We start from the raw sequence: 18,007 nt of genomic DNA on the forward strand, positions 1-18,007 counted from the left end.
TTTGGGAGGCAGAAACACAAAAGGGCATCAGATAAGGGAGGGAACGAAAGAGGAACAGAGGCCAGTGTTGCCCGCGGTACCCCTGACCATCATTCAGGGCAAAATGCAAAAAATAAAATAAAAAAATCACTGTTGATACCTCATTCTCGAACTGCCCCTCTGAAATACACTCGGAGTCGAGAGTGGATTTCATGCTCTTTATTCAGCTCATAGTGGTGAGGAGGAATAGAAGTTCCCCCAGAATGTCTGCTTTATATACATTATTTACACAATGGGCCCCACGTGATTGGCTAATTCAGGGATTCTCCTGTGGGCCAATCAGGTTGCGGATTCCCTTCCACCTGGAGCTGGATTGAGTGGCTCCTGTGGACCAATCAGACTGCTGCATTCTGGATCCTATTGTTCTAAGACCAATCAGGCTGCTGCATTCTGAATCTATTGTTCTAGGAGCAATCAGACTGCTGCATTTTGGATCCTATTCATCTCAGTACATAACAAATCCATTCTACCTAGAGCTGCATCAGCTCTATTGAAAATGTGTTTCCTGGCCATTTATTGGCTGGATAAACTCCAACGAAAAACAATTCTGCAAACTGGAGTTATTGCAAAAAGGTTCTGCTTGGGTACATCCTTTGGGGGTAACCAGCAAGTGTCTTCAGGTTGCTTTGGGGGTTCTCAACAGGTATGCTGGACTGCAAAGAGCAGAAAAAGAAAGAAATGGCAGTACGGTGTTTGGAAGTCCTTTGTCTCGCCAAAGATAATTACTGGAAGTGCATTTTGGATGCAGGTGAGATAAGCAGAACAAGATATGTTGCTGTCTTTATGCTATAGGTCGGGGGGGCAGATATTGTTGAAAGACAGTTCCAATAATCCCTCCCACCACTGGCCTGTCTGGCTAGGGCTGATGGAGTCCAACAACAACTTGGGGTGCCAAAGGTTCCCCATTCCTGCTGTAGGTTTTCATAGAAGTATCTGTGCACCAGCTAATAAATGCCCATATAAGGTGATTTCAAGCCTTATGAGGAACAGTTGAGGGAGTTGGGTAGGTTTGGCCTGGATAAGAGCAGATAATGACAGCCACCTTCAAATATCTAAAGGGCTGTCACATGGAAGAGGGAGCAGACTTGTCTTCTCCTGTTCTGGAGGCTAAGACCTAAAACCAATGGCATCAAGCTACGAGAAAGGACACTCTAAGCATCAGGAAGAACTTTCTGGTGGTAGGAGCTGTTTGACAGTGAAATGGACTCCCTTGGAAGGGGGTGGAGGTTTTTAAGCAGAGGTTGGATGGCTATCTGTCATAGATGCTTCAGTTGAGATTCCTGCATTGCAGGGGGTTGGACTAGATGACCCTCGGGGTCCCTTCCAACTCTACTGTTCTACGATTCTAATAACAGGGGGGGGGGGCAATAAAAGAGATTAATCCAAGCCTGATGTGAATGCATAGGAAGACATAGTACCTCTTCCTTCCATCCTTGCCTTTTTAAAGCAAATGGTACACACAGGGTTGGATCCAGACAAATGTGGTTCCCACTAAAAATCAACTATCTATCTGTCTGTCTGTCTGTCTATCTCTATCATCTATTCTTTTCAAGTTTATACATTTCACTGATTTTACAATCATTTTGACATTTCAAAACTTGACTTCCTTCCCCCTCTTTCTGCAGTTCCTTGAATTTTGTTTTTAATATCTTCTGCATATCCAAATGAACTTAATTTGCTCATATACTCATCTTCTTTAAATATATACTCTTATAAAACTGCAGGTTATTACAATAATCCTGCCAATGTTTTCATCTGTTTATAATTTATCTAGTTCCCACTAAAAATCAAAGGACTTGAAGCTATGACAAACTTGCCGCATTGCTTTCGGTGCTATACCTAAGCTGCGTTCGGATGACTTATTTTTAAACTGTTATTTATGCAGCACCATCCGTTGCAAATCCCACAAGGATGTACTCTAGGAAAGTTCTCTGCTTCTTTGCTCCTGGGAGTAGATCAGCTTAAAATAAAGCAAACTGTTGTGGGCAACTCTTAGCATGTTGGAAGCATCTTCTTCAAATACATTTTTAAATGAAATTGTGAAAGACTGAATGTACTCGCTGAAAGAAACCACTGGGGGCAGAATTCAGCAGAATTAACAGTAGATGATAAAGCCCCAGTTCATAACTGTATGGGGGTTGCAGCATCCTCACTTTTTTGTAGATACCAGCCACATTCAGATGTAACAGTAAACCATAGTTTAGTACTGCTCTATAGTTTTCTCCTCCTCTGGCACAGCCTCCCCTAAAACCTTGCTGCTGGGAGGAGATTGGCTTGATAGATTTAAAATGGCATAACAATGAAATGAAAAGGATGTTCAAAATAACTTCTATTCAAAAAACTAAACAGAAGCTTTTCTTTTGGGAATTATAGGGACAGAACTACCTAAGTTGTATAGAAATTTATTTACATATGTTACTACAGCAGCAGGGATGCAGGTGGTGCTGTGGGTTAAACCACAGAGCCTAGGACTTGCTGATCAGAAGGTCGGCGGTTCGAATCCCCGCGATGGGGTGAGCTCCTGTTGCTCGGTCCCTGCTCTTGCTAACCTAGCAGTTCGAAAGCACGTCAAAGTGCAAGTAGATAAATAGGTACCGCTCCAGCGGGATGGTAAATGACGTTTCCGTGCACTGCTCTGGTTCGCCAGAAGCGACTTAGTCATGCTGGCCGCATGACCCGGAAGCTGTACACCGGCTCCCTCGGCCAATAAAGCGAGATGAGCGCCGCAACCCCAGAGTTGGTCACGACTAGACCTAATGGTCAGGGGTCCCTTTATCTTTACCTTTACTACAGCAGCAAGAATGTTACTGGCCCAAAAGTGGAAAGAAGCAGAAGTCCCAGTAAAGGAAGAATGGATACAAAAACTTACGGAATATGCAGAAATGGCGAAACTTACCGGAAAAATAAGAAATCAAGATAACAAACTTTTTTTATAAAAGACTGGAAATGGTTTATTTAATATTTACAGATAAATTGCAAACAGATAAAAACATTAGCAGGATTATTGTAATAACCTGCAGTTTCTCAAGAGTATATATTTACAGTAGATAATTAAATGCGCAAGTTAAATGAATTTGGATATGCAGAAGCTATTAAAAATAAATAAATAAAGGAACCGCAGAAAGTAGGGTTGTAAAATTAATGAAATGTATAAACTTGAAAAGTGTAAATAAAATCTGTAAAATGTATAAATAAAATGGCATCTTTAAAATGATATGTTAATATTTAAGTTTCAGTATTTTTTTAGTTTTGGGACCTCACTTGTTTTCCATTTTTGGGCTAATGAAACATGGGCCACAGTAGTGGCATACATAAATAAACTTTTCTGACACATGGGAATTTCTATCTGAATTATCCCCAACAAAAAGGACTCTGGGTGTTTGTTTGTTTTTGGAAAAGTTATTTTAAACATTTTTTTCAATTCATTATGGATTATTTTCCAATACTCTTTTACCCTTTTACAAGTCCACCACATGTGAAAGAATGTGGGGGTTCCCCACATGATTTAAAGCCCTCTGTTGTATTTTCCATTGAGCAGGAAACCTCCATGGGTTTGAGAGCGAGAAGGATGGTGAGGTTAGGGGTGTGAGGAGCAAAACGTACTCAATCCTACCCTGTCTTGCTCACGTGTAGGGTTACATGCACAAGAAGGGCTTTTGTGATCTTTCATACATCCCTTCCCTGCCAACACATACAGATTCTCCTATTCTCTTCTAAACAAGTCAGGAACTTTCAAGTGATTCACAGGATGTTGTGTTTGTGAAAGAAATCTGTAACTGACCCTTCGTTTGCGCTCTGCACTGCAGGTACCATACCCTCGTTAATCAACTTGTTAAAAAGTGGCATCATCTACCTGGAGTGCATCACTGTGGGAGTTCTGAGTAACATCTCAATCCATGAGTCCATCGCCAAAGCTTTTGTTGAAGCAGGAGGCATCACAGTATTAATTAAGCTACTGGCATCTCATGAACCTGAATTGCTTTCCCGTTGTGCTGTCCTTTTATATGATATTGCCCAGTTGGATAACAATCAGGTTATAATTGCTGAACAGGTAAGCCTAACCCTAAAAAAACCAAAACACCTTAGTATTTTCTTTCATTCCCTCCTTTTTAAAATGTACTATAATAATAAAAAAACGTGTTTGCTTTTACTTCAGGTGTGTTCAATTTGTAAAAGTATCCTAAGTTAGAGACCCCCCTTTCTTCCTTTGAATCATAGAACTGTAGACCTGTAAGGGACCCTGAGGATCATCTAGGTACATTGAAACTAATCTTAATTGTGCCTAAGGTTCCTGATAGTAATGTCAGGAGTCCAGGTTCCCAACTTGATAACACAGTAAGCGTAGGTAATTAAAAAGGAGGATTTATTGCAAAAACAAACAGATAGCTTCTGACAGCTCTGAGAAAGCCTCTGGCATCATTACTCAAGATGACCCTTCTGAAGACTTCTTCCGGCGTTGACAGAAGATATTGAACTTACGACCCTTAAGTCTCTTGTGTTGCTTCCTATCAAGCAGCCCTCCCTTTCGCCGACTCTTCAGACTTAGTGGATCAGCTACAACCTCTTCCTGTTCTGCGAGGCTGACTCTGAGTCTTTTCGCGCCTATTTGTACTTCCTGCAAGCTTTGGCTGTGTTCCAGCCTGCTCTCAGCTACTGCCTTATCAGCCTGCTTGTCAAGGTCAGGAAGAGCCGGTCTGCAGCTGCCGGCTCTCCCCTGCCTGGCTAACATCTAAGCCCCTCTGTTCCTGGCTGCTATCTGCAGTTGGCTGCAAACCTTCGTTTGGAGCTGGCTCATTCCTGACAAGTAACTAGAGTTCTCCTCAGTGGTGGAAGCTGTTCCGACATTCTGCCGTGAGCCACCACCATGCTCCCTGGCCCCTTACTTACCGTGGGTGGCACTCTAAGGACTGGGTTGTCAGCTTCTTCCTCCTTAGTCTCAGTGTTGCCTTTGTAGAATTCAGTAGGGGGAATGGGGTCAAAACCAGAATTAGTTGGTTCTGCCTGTTTCTGGCTCTGGCTCCACCTTTTGCTGTATTCCCTGCCTTCTGCCCTACCAGCCCCTATGAGCACCAGTCTCCTCTGTTCCTAAACCCAGGATTAGGAACCCACGTCAAGCCAAGAGATTCAGATCCCAGGTTAAGAAAAGTACTGGTTAGCCTTAAGAAGGGGTGAAGATGTATTTACTAATTGCGGCTAGATAAAGAGGGAACATTCTCAAAGTTGGCTTCTGATGAACAGAGAACAAGAGTCGTGTCTGCACTATCGACAGTTTGGTATATGTGACTGAATGGATCTCGCTGCTTTCTTCAACACTATTTTTCTTTCTTTCTTTTTCCTGCAGGGTGGAATTCCTGCGCTTGTCAATCTGTTGCAGTACAACATAGAAGACCTGCTTGTGAACGTAATAAATTGCATTCGAGTAATGTGCATTAACAACCATGAGAACCAGTTGAAAGTGAAAGATGCCAGGGGCATCGAGCCACTTGTCAACTTCTTGCAGTCAGATTCAGGTACAGCAAAGGAACAAAATGCAGAATCACAAGTGCGGCTATCCATACACAGAGGAGTAGGCATGTTCTCCTGGACCCCCTTTTTGGAGGAGGGCAACAGACCATCAAAGCTGGGGGTGCAGCAGGGGCAGATATAGGGCAGTCCAATTGGTGCAGTCACACCAGGCCTGCTAAATGCTTGCCTGGCTTTGGGAAGGAGGTGTGAGGGCTCTGGCAGGGTCCTAGAATCCTCCTGTGAGCCAGCGTAGTGTAGTGGTTAAGAGCGGTAGACTCGTAATCTGGTGAACCAGGTTCGCTTCCCTGCTCCTCCACATGAAGTTGCTGGGTGACCTTGGGCCAGTCACACTGCTCTGAAGTCTCTCAGCCTCACTCACCTCACAGAGTGTTTGTTGTGGGGGAGGAATGCAAAGGAGATTGTTAGCCGCTTTGAGATTCCTTAAGGGGAGTGAAAGGTGGGGTATCAATTCCAAACACCTCCTCCTCCTCCTCCTCTTCTTCTTCTTCCTGCCTCCTTCCCAAAGCTGGACAAGTACTTACCGGACTTAGGAAAGGTGGGAGGAGGGCCCTAGGACCATGCCATAACCTCGTGCCTCTTTTCTAAAGCCCAGCTTAAGCCGGTGAATGGCCTTGCACAGGGCGGCATATTACCAAGGTTTGCCCCTGAGCCATAGCTGTCAACTTACAGATTTGAAAATAAAGGACCAGCAGCCTCGAAAATAAGGGATCAGCAACCAAAATAAGGGATTTTGCTTAGCTTATGAGTTCCATTGGCCCTTCCCCACCCAAGAGGGAGGGAGAGAGACTCTCTCCCACGCTGCCCGCAAGCCTGGCATGAGGCAGTTACAGCGCGGCCTCTGAAGCGCCACCCTTCTGCATCCCTCCCCATCCCCTCCTCTTCCTCCTCCCTCAGGCCAACTCCTCAGCTGCCACTGCTGCCTCCGGTTTCCCGTAGCAGTGCGGACGAAGAGAGGGGCTGCCTGCCCGCCCGCCACCACCCGTCTCCTCATGACGCGCCCCTGAGGGGGGAAAGGGAGAGACGGAGACGCGGCAGCTCGTGTGCGCTCTCTCTCTCTCTCTCTCTCTCTTTCTCTCTCGGCAGAGAACCCCAAGCCGCTGCTTCCCTCCCAAGCCGGGCGAGCATGAAACCCAGGAAATTTAAGGGACATCATCAATCCGGGACAGCAGCGGGACACGGCACTGGGATAAGGGAGTTTCCCGCCAAATAAGGGACGGTTGACAGCTATGCCCTGAGCACAGAGATAGATCTTCTTAGAGAGGCTGCTTTTTAGGGGAGGGGGCAAATCAAGGAGGGGTCAGGCCCAAGTAGCAAGTTTGGGTTACACATGGACATGGATTATGGATTTACTGGCTCGGTTGAGAGCCTATATTGCAGGGATAAGGAACCTGTGACCTTCCATATGCTGTCAGACTACAACTCCCATCATCCCTTACCATTGGCCTATCTGGTTGGGGCTGATGAGAACTCCCCCATCCCTGCAGTATTGCTTAACAAACATTGTCTTAGGTAACAGAATACTAGACGTTTATTACTACATCAAATCTCTGATCTGCAAATGAAACGTAAAATAATAACAGCAAAAACAGTAACAGGGCTGTTATTTGCTGTGGTCTTACATGTGGCTGGCTCTTACTGTTTCGTGATCTTTTTCTGCATAAAGATGTGCTGCTGGCCGTGGCTTCGGCAGCGATTGCAGAACTTGCTCGAGGGAATTTTAGAATGCAGAACGCCATTGCTGATGCGCAAGTCATTGCCCCTCTAGTTGAACTTCTCAGAGGAAGGAAAATCAGTGTCCAAGTGAAAGGAGCAATGGCGATCGAGGCACTCGCTGAAAGGAACACTAACATCCAGATGAGATTTCTATCCAAGTCTGTGACCAAATTCCTTTTAAAGCTCCTGAAGGCAAGTATTTTCCCATCTTTTCTCTGGGATTTGTAGAGCAGCTGAGTAGGCTGTTATCTGACCTCACTGGATAACTTTGTAGATTGGTCCTTCTGAGTTCAGCGGAGCTTATTGATGATGAAGTCTGCTTGGGATTATAGTTAATGCTTTGAAATATAACCAGGAACATTTTATTATTATTATTATTTTGCCCAATCTGCAGGCTTTTCACCTGAAAGTTAAAGAACAAGGTGCTGCCACACTTTGGGCCCTGGCAGGGCAAACCTTGAAGCAGCAGAAATACATGGCAGAACAGATTGGATACAACCTTATTATCGATATGCTGCTGTCACCCTCTGATAAAATGCAGTGTGTTGGTAAGTCAACTGTCAGGTGGCTGTTGTGGTTGCTCGAGAGTAACCAGGCAGGACTCCAACCTGTGTTTTACAGGCTTTATTTTGGTGCAAACTATTTACAGTGAAGAGCCCCAAAGTTCATGTCTGGCTCAATCGCTAGCAGAATCCGGGAGAGGTCTTTTTTTGGACCTCCCCCAACATAAGAGTTTTGTTACCCCCAACCGTCTCCTCCCCTCTCTGCACCTCAAACTACTGCTCAGGATGGGCGATGGCAAGGGCATGTTTCCCTCCTGACCGGCTTGCCCAGAAGCGGTGTTAAGGCTCCCACCAGCATCCTCTGGTCCTTGCACCTCATCCTCACTGGAGGTGGGTCTTTCCTCCTCCTCCCTGGAAGAGGAACTGCTTTGCAAGATTTTCAGAGGCTCACTGTAACACAACTGCCCTTCTATTTCTCGCCTCTGAGCTGATGGCAGTTTCCTGACATGACATCAACCTTTTCCGTTACATTTCTGAAAGAAAAACTAGGCATGGGGCTGAAGGTTTCTAAATGCGTGTTGCTGTGGTTGTTTTGGAAGGAGGTGAAGCCGTCATAGCTCTTAGCAAGGAGAGCGAAATTCACCAGAACCAGATCTGCGAAGGGAATGGAATTTCCCCTTTGGTTCGGCTGCTGAGGAGTGGAAGGATAGCAGAGGGCACACTGCTCAGTGTCATCAGAGCCTTGGGGACCATTTGTATTGGTTTGTAGTTCCTTTTCTGTTGTACTTAGGTTATGCTATAAGAAAAAACCTCTCCCTTTCCCTTATGGGGTATTCTAGAGCCCGTATAGAGTCCTTGAGGGTTCCCTATTGGTAGGAGCAAACAACAGAGGCAAACCAGAGCATATCTGAGAAGCAAAGTGGCTAGTAAGCCTGATCTTTGTTGAAGAAAAAATAAACTGTTGCGATAGGGTCCCCACTCACCACATACAGGAGGGAGGAGAACCCTGAACAATGGTGTGCAAGCCCTTATATAGACTTTTGAAATTGCCCACCCTGTAGCCCAAGACTACCTCCAAAAACATCATGCATACATCACAGAAAGGAGGTGGTCTACAGCAGAAATCACAGAAGGAGGTGGTCTATAGCAGAAATCCTTTCTGCCAGGATACCTGATCATGGTCACTGATTGCATTACCTGGGCAGTCTAGCCATTCTTTTGTGATGGTTAATAATTTAGTTCCTAACTCCAGGTCACAGGCTCACCCTATTCATACACAACTACACCCTTAAGAAAGGATTTGCAAGCAAAACGACAATGGGAAGGCTTACCCCATTTGCCTCCCTTACTGCAGAGGAATATTTAAGGTAATTGGGAGAGTCAAAATGGCTTCAGGATTGCTCTCCCATACTATTTCAGACACATGGTTCATATATTTAGATATGTGTGCATTATGAATATTTATTCTATATTTGAGACCTTAAAATTCTTCTAACAATCCCCCGTTTGGGGCTTACTACCCACTTTGCCTCTCAAATATACTCTAGTTGGCCTCTGTTGTTTCCTGCTACTGATAGGGAACTCATTTAAGGACTCTGTGCGGGCTCTGGAATACCCCATAAGGGAAAGGGAGCAGTTTTTTTATTATTATAACAGTTAACAATAATTAAGCAGTTTAGAACAATGCAAGAACTTTGGAAGTTGGGTTGTATACAACTAAGTTCTTCTCAGACTACACCCACTGAAATTTAATGGGCCTACGCTAGTCATGTTAATTAACTTCAGTGGATCTACTCTAAGTAGGACTGTCATCAGATATAATCCCTAATAAATTTTCAGTGATATAAGTAGTCTTTTCCATTATCAAAAGGCGTGTATGGTATTTGACCAGGGCCTTGATAAATCTCCTGGTTTTCCCAGTCTGTAATTGCAAGAAGAGTTTCTCAAGTAGGGATGGGGGAGAAATGTGATTCAGTTGACATTAGAAGACAAACTTGCCCAATTCTCAATTTTTTGCAACAGTAGGTGAACGCGAACACAGACATCCTCCTAAATTCACACTTCTCTGAATTTTGCAATGCAGTTCTCCAGCCAGGTGCTGGGTACAAAAATGCATTTTTACTAGTCTGCATAAAAATGCATATGTTTGTGAAAACAGCATGCAAAAATAATAGGGACAAGTGGGTGGCAAAAAATGTGCATATTAGGCAAAGTTGCATTAAAATGTGTATATTGGCCGAAGAAATTCACACTAGATTGCTGATGAATTTTCATGAGGACTCTTTTTTTTTCCTAATCACAAGCAGATGTGAAAATGTGGGGAATTGAATTTAAGATGAGGAAAACTGGAAATGGAGACAAACCAAAACTGACTTCCTAGTGTTAACTACCTAGAAGGCCTAGTCGGCCAATCCATGGCTGATGACCTGCATTTGGCTTGTGCCCCAAGTTTTCATAAGGACAATGTTGGTGAGCAGGCATAGAGCCTCTTTCTACTGCATGACTATGCAGATGTGTGAGCTTTATGAAACATGGACCGCTATCACTCTCTAACCTAGCTGCTATCTATGGGCCAATACACACAAACAGCCAGCAAGAGGCTACCTTGAATTGCTTTCGTTGGCAACCACATAATTCAGCCTTATTTATACCCCGCCCATCTGGCTGAGTTTCCCCAGCCACTCTGGGCGGTCCAGATGTGAGGTCACCACATATTATTAATAGAATTATCTGCAAACACACACCTCACATCTGGACCAAAACTCTATAAAGCCCACATTTTATTTTTATCTTATTTCATTGTTATTCTTCATTAATGTAAAATCAAAAATGCAAACAAACAAGTCAGAGTTACAGCCTCCGTACTGTTTGCCCGTTTTGCATTTTCCAAATATGTAGGGAGCAGATAATGTAGAGAAATAAAAGCAGCAAAACACACAATGAAAGCCAAATTTTGCTATTTTTGGGAGGAAGAGAGGGCTCGTTCACACTTCACTTGTCCTGAAAGCATGGGTTTGGGCGGTTTTCTGCTTTCCCCAGGAAAACCTGCTCTTTGCCATTAAATCAGAGCAAACAGCAATTCCCGGAAAACCTGATTGACATTTGTTCTGATTCAGCAGTAAAGAGCAGGTTTTCCCAAGTGAAAGTGGCTGGACATGGAGAAGTATGGATGATCCCAGGGTTTCATATGTCTGAATTTGACATAAGAAATGAAATCCCACCAAACGGCAAAGAAATTTTCCAGGTCTTCCACATTCCGAGATAAGGCTCCCTAGACTAGAGGTAGCCGTTTGGAACATGTTCTTGTCTAAAAAGTTAAGAATAGTTACAAATATGAGGTTTGCTTGTACTGACATTACATTTTCTGATTATCTTTTCAATTTTTCCTGCTCCTTATGTGCTCCTTATGTGGGGCTCTCTGCCTGATTTGTTGGACCTTCAGGTGAAGCCAACATAAACAATCCAATCAGTCAAGACAACGTAGTAGATGAAGGAGCCTTGCCAATATTGGTCCACTTGCTGAAACATCATAGTTCCCTTCACATAAAGGTGGGTTTTAAGTGGTAGCCTTATTCAGTATAGAGATGAACTCCTCCCAAGCATTTCTTGAGTAGGTTTAAGTGCTGGCATCTGTCTTTCTCGGAAGACAGTGGAAAAGTGTGCCATCGGAGGAGAAGTCAAACCGTTGGAGAATTACAGCGGCTGCTGTGGCTGTAGAAACGTGTTTTGTTGCAGCTGGAGAAGATGAAGGCGTCTGATTGTGCTGCTGCAGATGAACTATGGTTTCCCCATATCTGGCTTGATATCCTCACATCTTCTCTCCCCTATAATATCTAACATCTCCCCTGTGACCTCTAATCATACAACTCAACCACTAGTGGCACCCAGTTATGTGGAGCAAGGATGGGGAGATTTGCATTTTGATGACCATGTGATGACCATTTCACTAGAGGTTATGGGGAGGTTGTGGGAAGAGGGAGAGAATTAGGTATTAGGATGTTGTTTGGGGCATTGGCTATTTGGCTGGCAGAAGACTAATTGCGTGGACAAGCAGAGACACTCCCCCCCAACTCCAGGCGACTCCCTAGTGGAATAATGACTCGTGACAATGTGTTATGGCATTAAAATGGGCAACTTTATTAAAGATTCAGATGCAGGGAGACCTTTGCTTAGGCATTGGTCGTTTATCCCTCCCAGTCCCCAGGCGGGGATCTGGGGAACATCAGGGTTATCCAAAATGTGTGGGGAATGGGCTGACTCTGGAAAACATATGTTTAACAGAGAGCCTGCCCCCGCCCCCCCCCCATTTCGACTCAACGCAGGGGAGACCACTGACAACCTATTGGCGTATAGCCAATGACTCCCCTCAAAACAACCCCTTTAACAGGGAACCGTGATAGTTCAGCCCAGATAGTGAGGTCCACCTCCAAGGGCCTTCTGGCGGTTCCCTCGCTGTGAGAAGCCAAGTTACAGGGAACCAGGCAGAGGGCCTTCTCAGTAGTGGCACCCGCCTCAGTAGTGGCACCTCCCACCAGTTGTCAAAGAGAAAAATAACTACCAAACAAGACATCTGAAGGCAGTACTGTTTAGGGAAGCTTTTAATGTTTAATAGGTTATTGTATTTTAGTGTTTTGTTGGAAGCCGCCCAGAGTGGCTGGGGAAACCCAGCCAGATGGGCATGGTATAAATAATAAATTATTTTTATTATTATTATTTTGCTACGGGGAAGGCAAAACCTGCCAATGCAGGGAAATTCCTTCCCGGTCCTTTAACAGCAACCAATGACGTAGCAGCACCCACATACTTGTGGAGAAGAGGTTAACATGCAAAAGAAGGCGTAACTGAGGGAGGGCAGGGTGGGAGAAGCTCTGGAGCCACTGAGGACTCCCAGGTAAGTTCTACCCTCTATTGTGTGGGCAGGGCAGTCCCACACTACCTGGCCAACTCCCCTGGCAGGATTGGTTAACTGTCTGAGGATAGGTGGGAACCTCCAGGTATCCAGCGTGGGAGGGGGCAAAGCCAGGTTGTATTTTAGGGAGCTCCGTAGGATCGGGGGAGGGCTGTGCACGACCATGCAAAAAACGCCCCCCCCATTTGATGTTGGGAGCGGTTATTCCAGCCTAAGTGTCTTGGTGTGGCTACCGTGTTAGACTAGGACCTGGGGGACCACAGTTCAAATCTACATGAAGCTCCCTGGGTGACTATGAACCAGTTAGTCTCTCTGAATCTAGCCTATCGCACGGGGTTTTTTGTGAGGATACAGTTAGGGGAAGGAGAACTATGTTTATCAGTAAATATATTTGGGAAGCTCAGGGCAAGGCAAAAATCTCCATTAAGCAGTGTGGAACTGTTGTGCTGTGAGAAAGAGTCCAGTTTGTTATATATTAAGTGCACTTATTATCACAACTCTGGACGAGGTTGTGCCTTTTTATGGTGTAAATGTCCTTGTACTGCAGCTACATGTTACTTAAAGGGATTGTTCATTGGGGACTGAGGGATAGTCAGCAAGCTCTGAAGGACGTTTGGAACGGGGCTGAAAATTTGGTATTGGGCTAAAAATAATTGAATTTAACCAATGTGTTCAAGATCACCTATTAAATCAGTAAAAATATTCTTTATATGCAGTGTATATGTCTGAATCCCATTCTGAACTTTGATGTGATAGGATAGGATAGGATCTATTATATAAAACTGATATTTTCTCTCTTTTTTAACTTTTGCTTTTCCATCCAACTGATTGTTTAGGTTGAAGTTGCATATTCTTTGGCTTGCATTGTTCTAAAGAACGATAACCTGCAGAGTGTGTTGCGAGAGAAGGAAGGCTTTAGTTATTCTGATGTCCTTGGGCTCCTTTACGCACCAGAGAAGGTACTGGCTTTACTGGAGAACATCATAGTGCCCATTTAAGAGAAAAGATTAAATACGCTTCATGCTGTAATAAGGCACTGGCATTCTTTCTTTCTTTGTTTCAACTAATGTCAGTGCCTGATTACAGGAACGGATCCTTTCCCCAAAGCTGTGAGCAAATACTCCTTTCCATGTACAGATCTGCTCCCGCCATTAGAATGGAAGAGCCAGTGTACACATACAAGAGATTAAAGGGGACCTCCGAGCTCACATATGGATCAAATCAGGCTGTTTTGTAGCACAGCATGAGAACAGTTGGCAGTTACTTGTTAATTGCACAGAACCACCTTAGAACTACACCACAAGCTCGAGGGCCAATGAGTATATGCACCGGCCAAATGTGATGCAGCTAGGTAAATTTTAGATCCAAACTTGGGTCTTCAGCTGCTTTTGGACTACAAATCCCATCATCCCTGACCACTTTTCCTGCTAGCTATGGATGATGGTAGTTGTAGTCCAAAAACTGCTGAAGACACAAGTTTTGAGACACCCTGTCCTAGACCCTGGGCTTAATGGTGTGGGGAACAGAGACTTTACATGATTGTGTGTGTGTCTTAGTTGAGTTATGAAGTGCACAATTAACAATTAACCTTCACCCATGCTTTGCAACTGCATCTACATTCCTGATACCCTTCAGCCACAAACGATTTTAAAAACCACAACTCTGAGCGTGTGCCATTCTTATTCCAATCTCACTTAAATCTCGCCTGGCAGCTTCATTATACACCTTTCAGGCACCAGGCAAAAACATTCCTCTTTGACCATGCCTTTGGCTGACTGACATCCAATGCCCTTTTAAAATGTGTGTGTGTGTGGAGGGGGGTGTTGTTGGGGGGTTGTTGTTGTTGTTGAGTGTGTATTGTGTGTTTTTGTACTGTGATTTTATGTTGCAGCCACCCTGAGACCTGCGGGTACAGGGCGGTATACAAATTTTAATAATGAGGTGGTTGTTGTTGTTGTTGATGATGATGATGATGATACAGTGGTACCTCGGGTTACATACGCTTCAGGTTACAGACTCCGCTAACCCAGAAATATTACATTGGGTTAAGAACTTTGCTTCAGGATGAGAACAGAAATCGTGCAGCAGCGGCACAGCGGCAGCAGGAGGCCCCATTAGCTAAAGTGGTGCTTCAGGTTAAGAACAGTTTCAGGTTAAGAACAGAACTACAGAACGAATTAAGTTCTTAACCCGAGGTACCACTGTACATTCATCCTGATCCATTGTTTCTTAGTGAGCATGGAATTTCATGGCCTCATTTCGCCTCCTCCTTCTCTCTATCAAACTAGCTACAGACAAGACTGACACACTCTAGCCATACTCAGGTGTGCTGCATTGGTTTTAACACGTGTGGGAGCACTGGGGACAAGAGAGCTAGCTCTGCCCACCCCCCACCAGCACCAGTCAAATTGCCCTCCGTGAGGGCAAACTTAAAAAGTGGGCAACCTTCTGTGCTTACGGAGGTTCCCTGTCTATTCAGGAATGCTGGAAATTTATAGTTCTGCAATGACCGCTCCTCACATCAAATGGGGGCGCCTTTTGCGTGGTCGCGCGCAACCCCCCAGATCCCAGTGCTACTCCTGGTAGTCCGGGCTGGCTTCATCCTCCCAAGGCTAGATACCTGAAGGTCTCCGCCTACCTCAGCCAATCGCCCAATGACGTCTGGGGAGGCTTGCCAGGGGATTGGCCAGGTAAGGGGAGGGACAGTCCTGCCCACACAACAGAAGGTGAATCTTACCTGTGAAGCGGCAGGCAGCTCCAGAGCTTCTCCCCTTTCCCGGAATGCTGGAAATTTATAGTTCTGCAACATGGGCTTGCCGGTCAGAAGGTCGGTGGTTCGAATCCCCGCGACGGGGTGAGCTCCTGTTGCGCGGTCCCTGCTCCTGCCAACCTAGCAGTTTGAAAGCACGTCAAAGTGCAAGTAGATAAATAGGTACCGCTCTGGTGGGAAGGTAAACGGCGTTTCCGTGTGCTGCTCTGGTTCGCCAGAAGCGGCTTAGTCATGCTGGCCACATGACCTGGAAGCTGTACGCCAGCTCCCTCAGCCAATAAAGCGAGATCAGCGCCACAACCCCAGAGTCGGTCATGACTAGACCTAATGGTCAGGGGTCACTTAACCTTTAACATGCAGATAGCCTTCACAAGCCTCCTCATTTCAGAAGATCGCCTTCCAAGTCCTGAAGGGGAATGGGGGCAGAACTACCATGCTTGTCACCAGTGTCCCTTCCCTGATGTGTAAACACAGGTACAGGATTGCCTGAAGAGCCATCGAAAAACAAACAAGTGAAACCTTATGCCGCAATAAATATGTCGGCTTTTAAGGGTGCGCAAGATTCCATTCTTCATACTGCAACAAATTTACCCAGCCACCCTCTGGAATTTATTTTATTTTATTTTATTATTTTATTTTTATTTCAAAGCAAAAAAAAATTACAAACATCAAATTCAAAATCCATATTCATTTTCTAACATAAGCCTATTACATAGATTACCTAAATTAAAATATATCTAGTTGTGCTAGGCTTCCCTTTGCTATATGTAAATACAATGCAATTAACAAATTATATTATAAATGATATTATAGGTTCCCATATACCCCCCACTCCCCTTCACCCATGTGTGATCTCAATATTTTATTTCTTCCATCTTGCTGTGTTGTTATAATTTAATACGTATTCAATTGATTCTATTATGATTTTCTTGCTTACCCCTGCACGTTTTACATATTCTCTATTAATATTTCAATTCCGGAACCATATTTTTTCATGTATTCCTTCACTCCATACCACTCTCTAATTATTCTCTGATTTGCGTGGCCTCTAATAACTGCCATCAATTTTGCCATTTCTGCAAACTCACAGAGTTTGTTTTGCCATTCTAACAGCGATGGGATTTTCTCCCCCTTCCAGTTTTTTGCAGTCAAAATTCTGGCAGCTGCTGTTGCGTAATTCCACCCTCTGGAATGTAATAATACCACATGGAAAGTGCACCCCCTAAATCTGTTCTAAAGGTTCCCCCAATCCTCTGGAGCAGGTCTGGGTAGGGTGTGGGGTGCTTGCTTGAGTGTGTGTGTGTGTGTGTGTCTCCCACTGCACAAGCAGAAATTCTTGCACTGACAGGACTTGGTAGCTGAATACCACCCATGGGTGTGTGTGGGTGGGTGTTTTATGTACTTTATATTTCATGGTCAATACAATTTACTTCTTTCTCTGATTGCTTTAAGGATATCTGTTTGCGAGCAGGAAATGCTATCGCCCTTTTTGCATATAATAATCCCAGCCAGCAGTTATTGATTTTAGAGAGCGGACCAATATCTGTGTCTATATTTGAACCTTTCCTGGAATCGGAAGTAGAGACAGACAGAGCAATGGCTGCCTTTCAGGTACAAAACCAGAGATCATGCTCAGAGTTCACCCAGAATGCATAAGCACGCGTGTGCCATTTTTGAAAATGGAGTTTTCCATAAAGGACTGTTTGAATGCTATGCCTGTCTTCTTGCTCAAATACAAAGGACTCTGCTCAATCTACTACATTGGAGAAGGAGATTTGCATTTTCTCCCTTTCGGCAGCAGCTTCTGATCCTTGTGGGTGTTCCATAAACATCTGGTTTGCCACTGTGAGAATAGGGTCCTGGAAGAGAGATGGACCGTTTTCCTGATCTACAAGGGCTCGTCTTATGTTAGTTTTCTGGTATAGCTTCCGTTTCTCAAATCTCTGGAAAAAACGATATATCTATCATTTTGAATACCTTTGAAAGGTTTTCAAAGTGTCATAGGTACAACCTATGACACTTTCAGGTGTCATAGGTACAACCTAACACCTGCGTAGTACCCAAAAGAGCCTCATTAGACTACCTGCTACCTCCTCCCACATTTCAAGATTGTCACAATTAAATAAAGACTCCATAGTTTCTATATGAGTCAACTTTCCCCTCCTGACTCCTACTCTGTTTACCATCTAGCCTGGTGAAGAGTTCTGGAGAGCTTGAAAACTTGTGACCTCTTCATTGGCCTAATAAAGGTATATGTAATGTGGATTTTTTATTTTTTATTAAAGGCCACCATGGCTATTTTTGCTTTTTCTGTTATCAATGACTTGTGTCAACGTAGCCTGTCCAATTGTTCTTTCAACCATTCATCTATTGTGAAGAGTCATTTTTGCCTGAGAAGTTCAAGACATTGCTTGGGAATCTGTGATCTCAACATTTTTAAAGTTGTGCCCAATATCTCAATCTGTGCCCACTTCAAGTACTTCTGCTATTGTTACTTCATTGGTTGCAGTTTCATATTTTTAGTCTGCAGAGAAATGTATATACACT

At 44.3% G+C, this 18,007-nt stretch overlaps 1 protein-coding gene across 3 annotated transcripts in view; it reads left to right on the forward strand.

Moving 5' to 3' along the window:
* Nucleotides 1-18,007, forward strand: part of ANKAR (ankyrin and armadillo repeat containing) — a 48,701-nt gene that overhangs the window by 20,829 nt on the left and 9,865 nt on the right. For all 3 annotated transcript variants that reach the window (XM_083467423.1, XM_083467424.1, XM_083467425.1), the window contains 9 exons: nt 683-787; nt 3,846-4,090; nt 5,381-5,549; nt 7,229-7,470; nt 7,673-7,826; nt 8,381-8,542; nt 11,224-11,330; nt 13,527-13,649; nt 16,913-17,071. In XM_083467423.1, coding sequence (XP_083323549.1) covers nt 683-787; nt 3,846-4,090; nt 5,381-5,549; nt 7,229-7,470; nt 7,673-7,826; nt 8,381-8,542; nt 11,224-11,330; nt 13,527-13,649; nt 16,913-17,071 — 1,466 coding nt within the window. The remainder of the gene's footprint in view (nt 1-682; nt 788-3,845; nt 4,091-5,380; nt 5,550-7,228; nt 7,471-7,672; nt 7,827-8,380; nt 8,543-11,223; nt 11,331-13,526; nt 13,650-16,912; nt 17,072-18,007) is intronic.

This window comes from Podarcis liolepis (genome assembly GCF_965112155.1).
Source record: "Podarcis liolepis genome assembly, chromosome: 1".
Taxonomy (NCBI): Eukaryota; Metazoa; Chordata; class Lepidosauria; order Squamata; family Lacertidae; genus Podarcis; species Podarcis liolepis.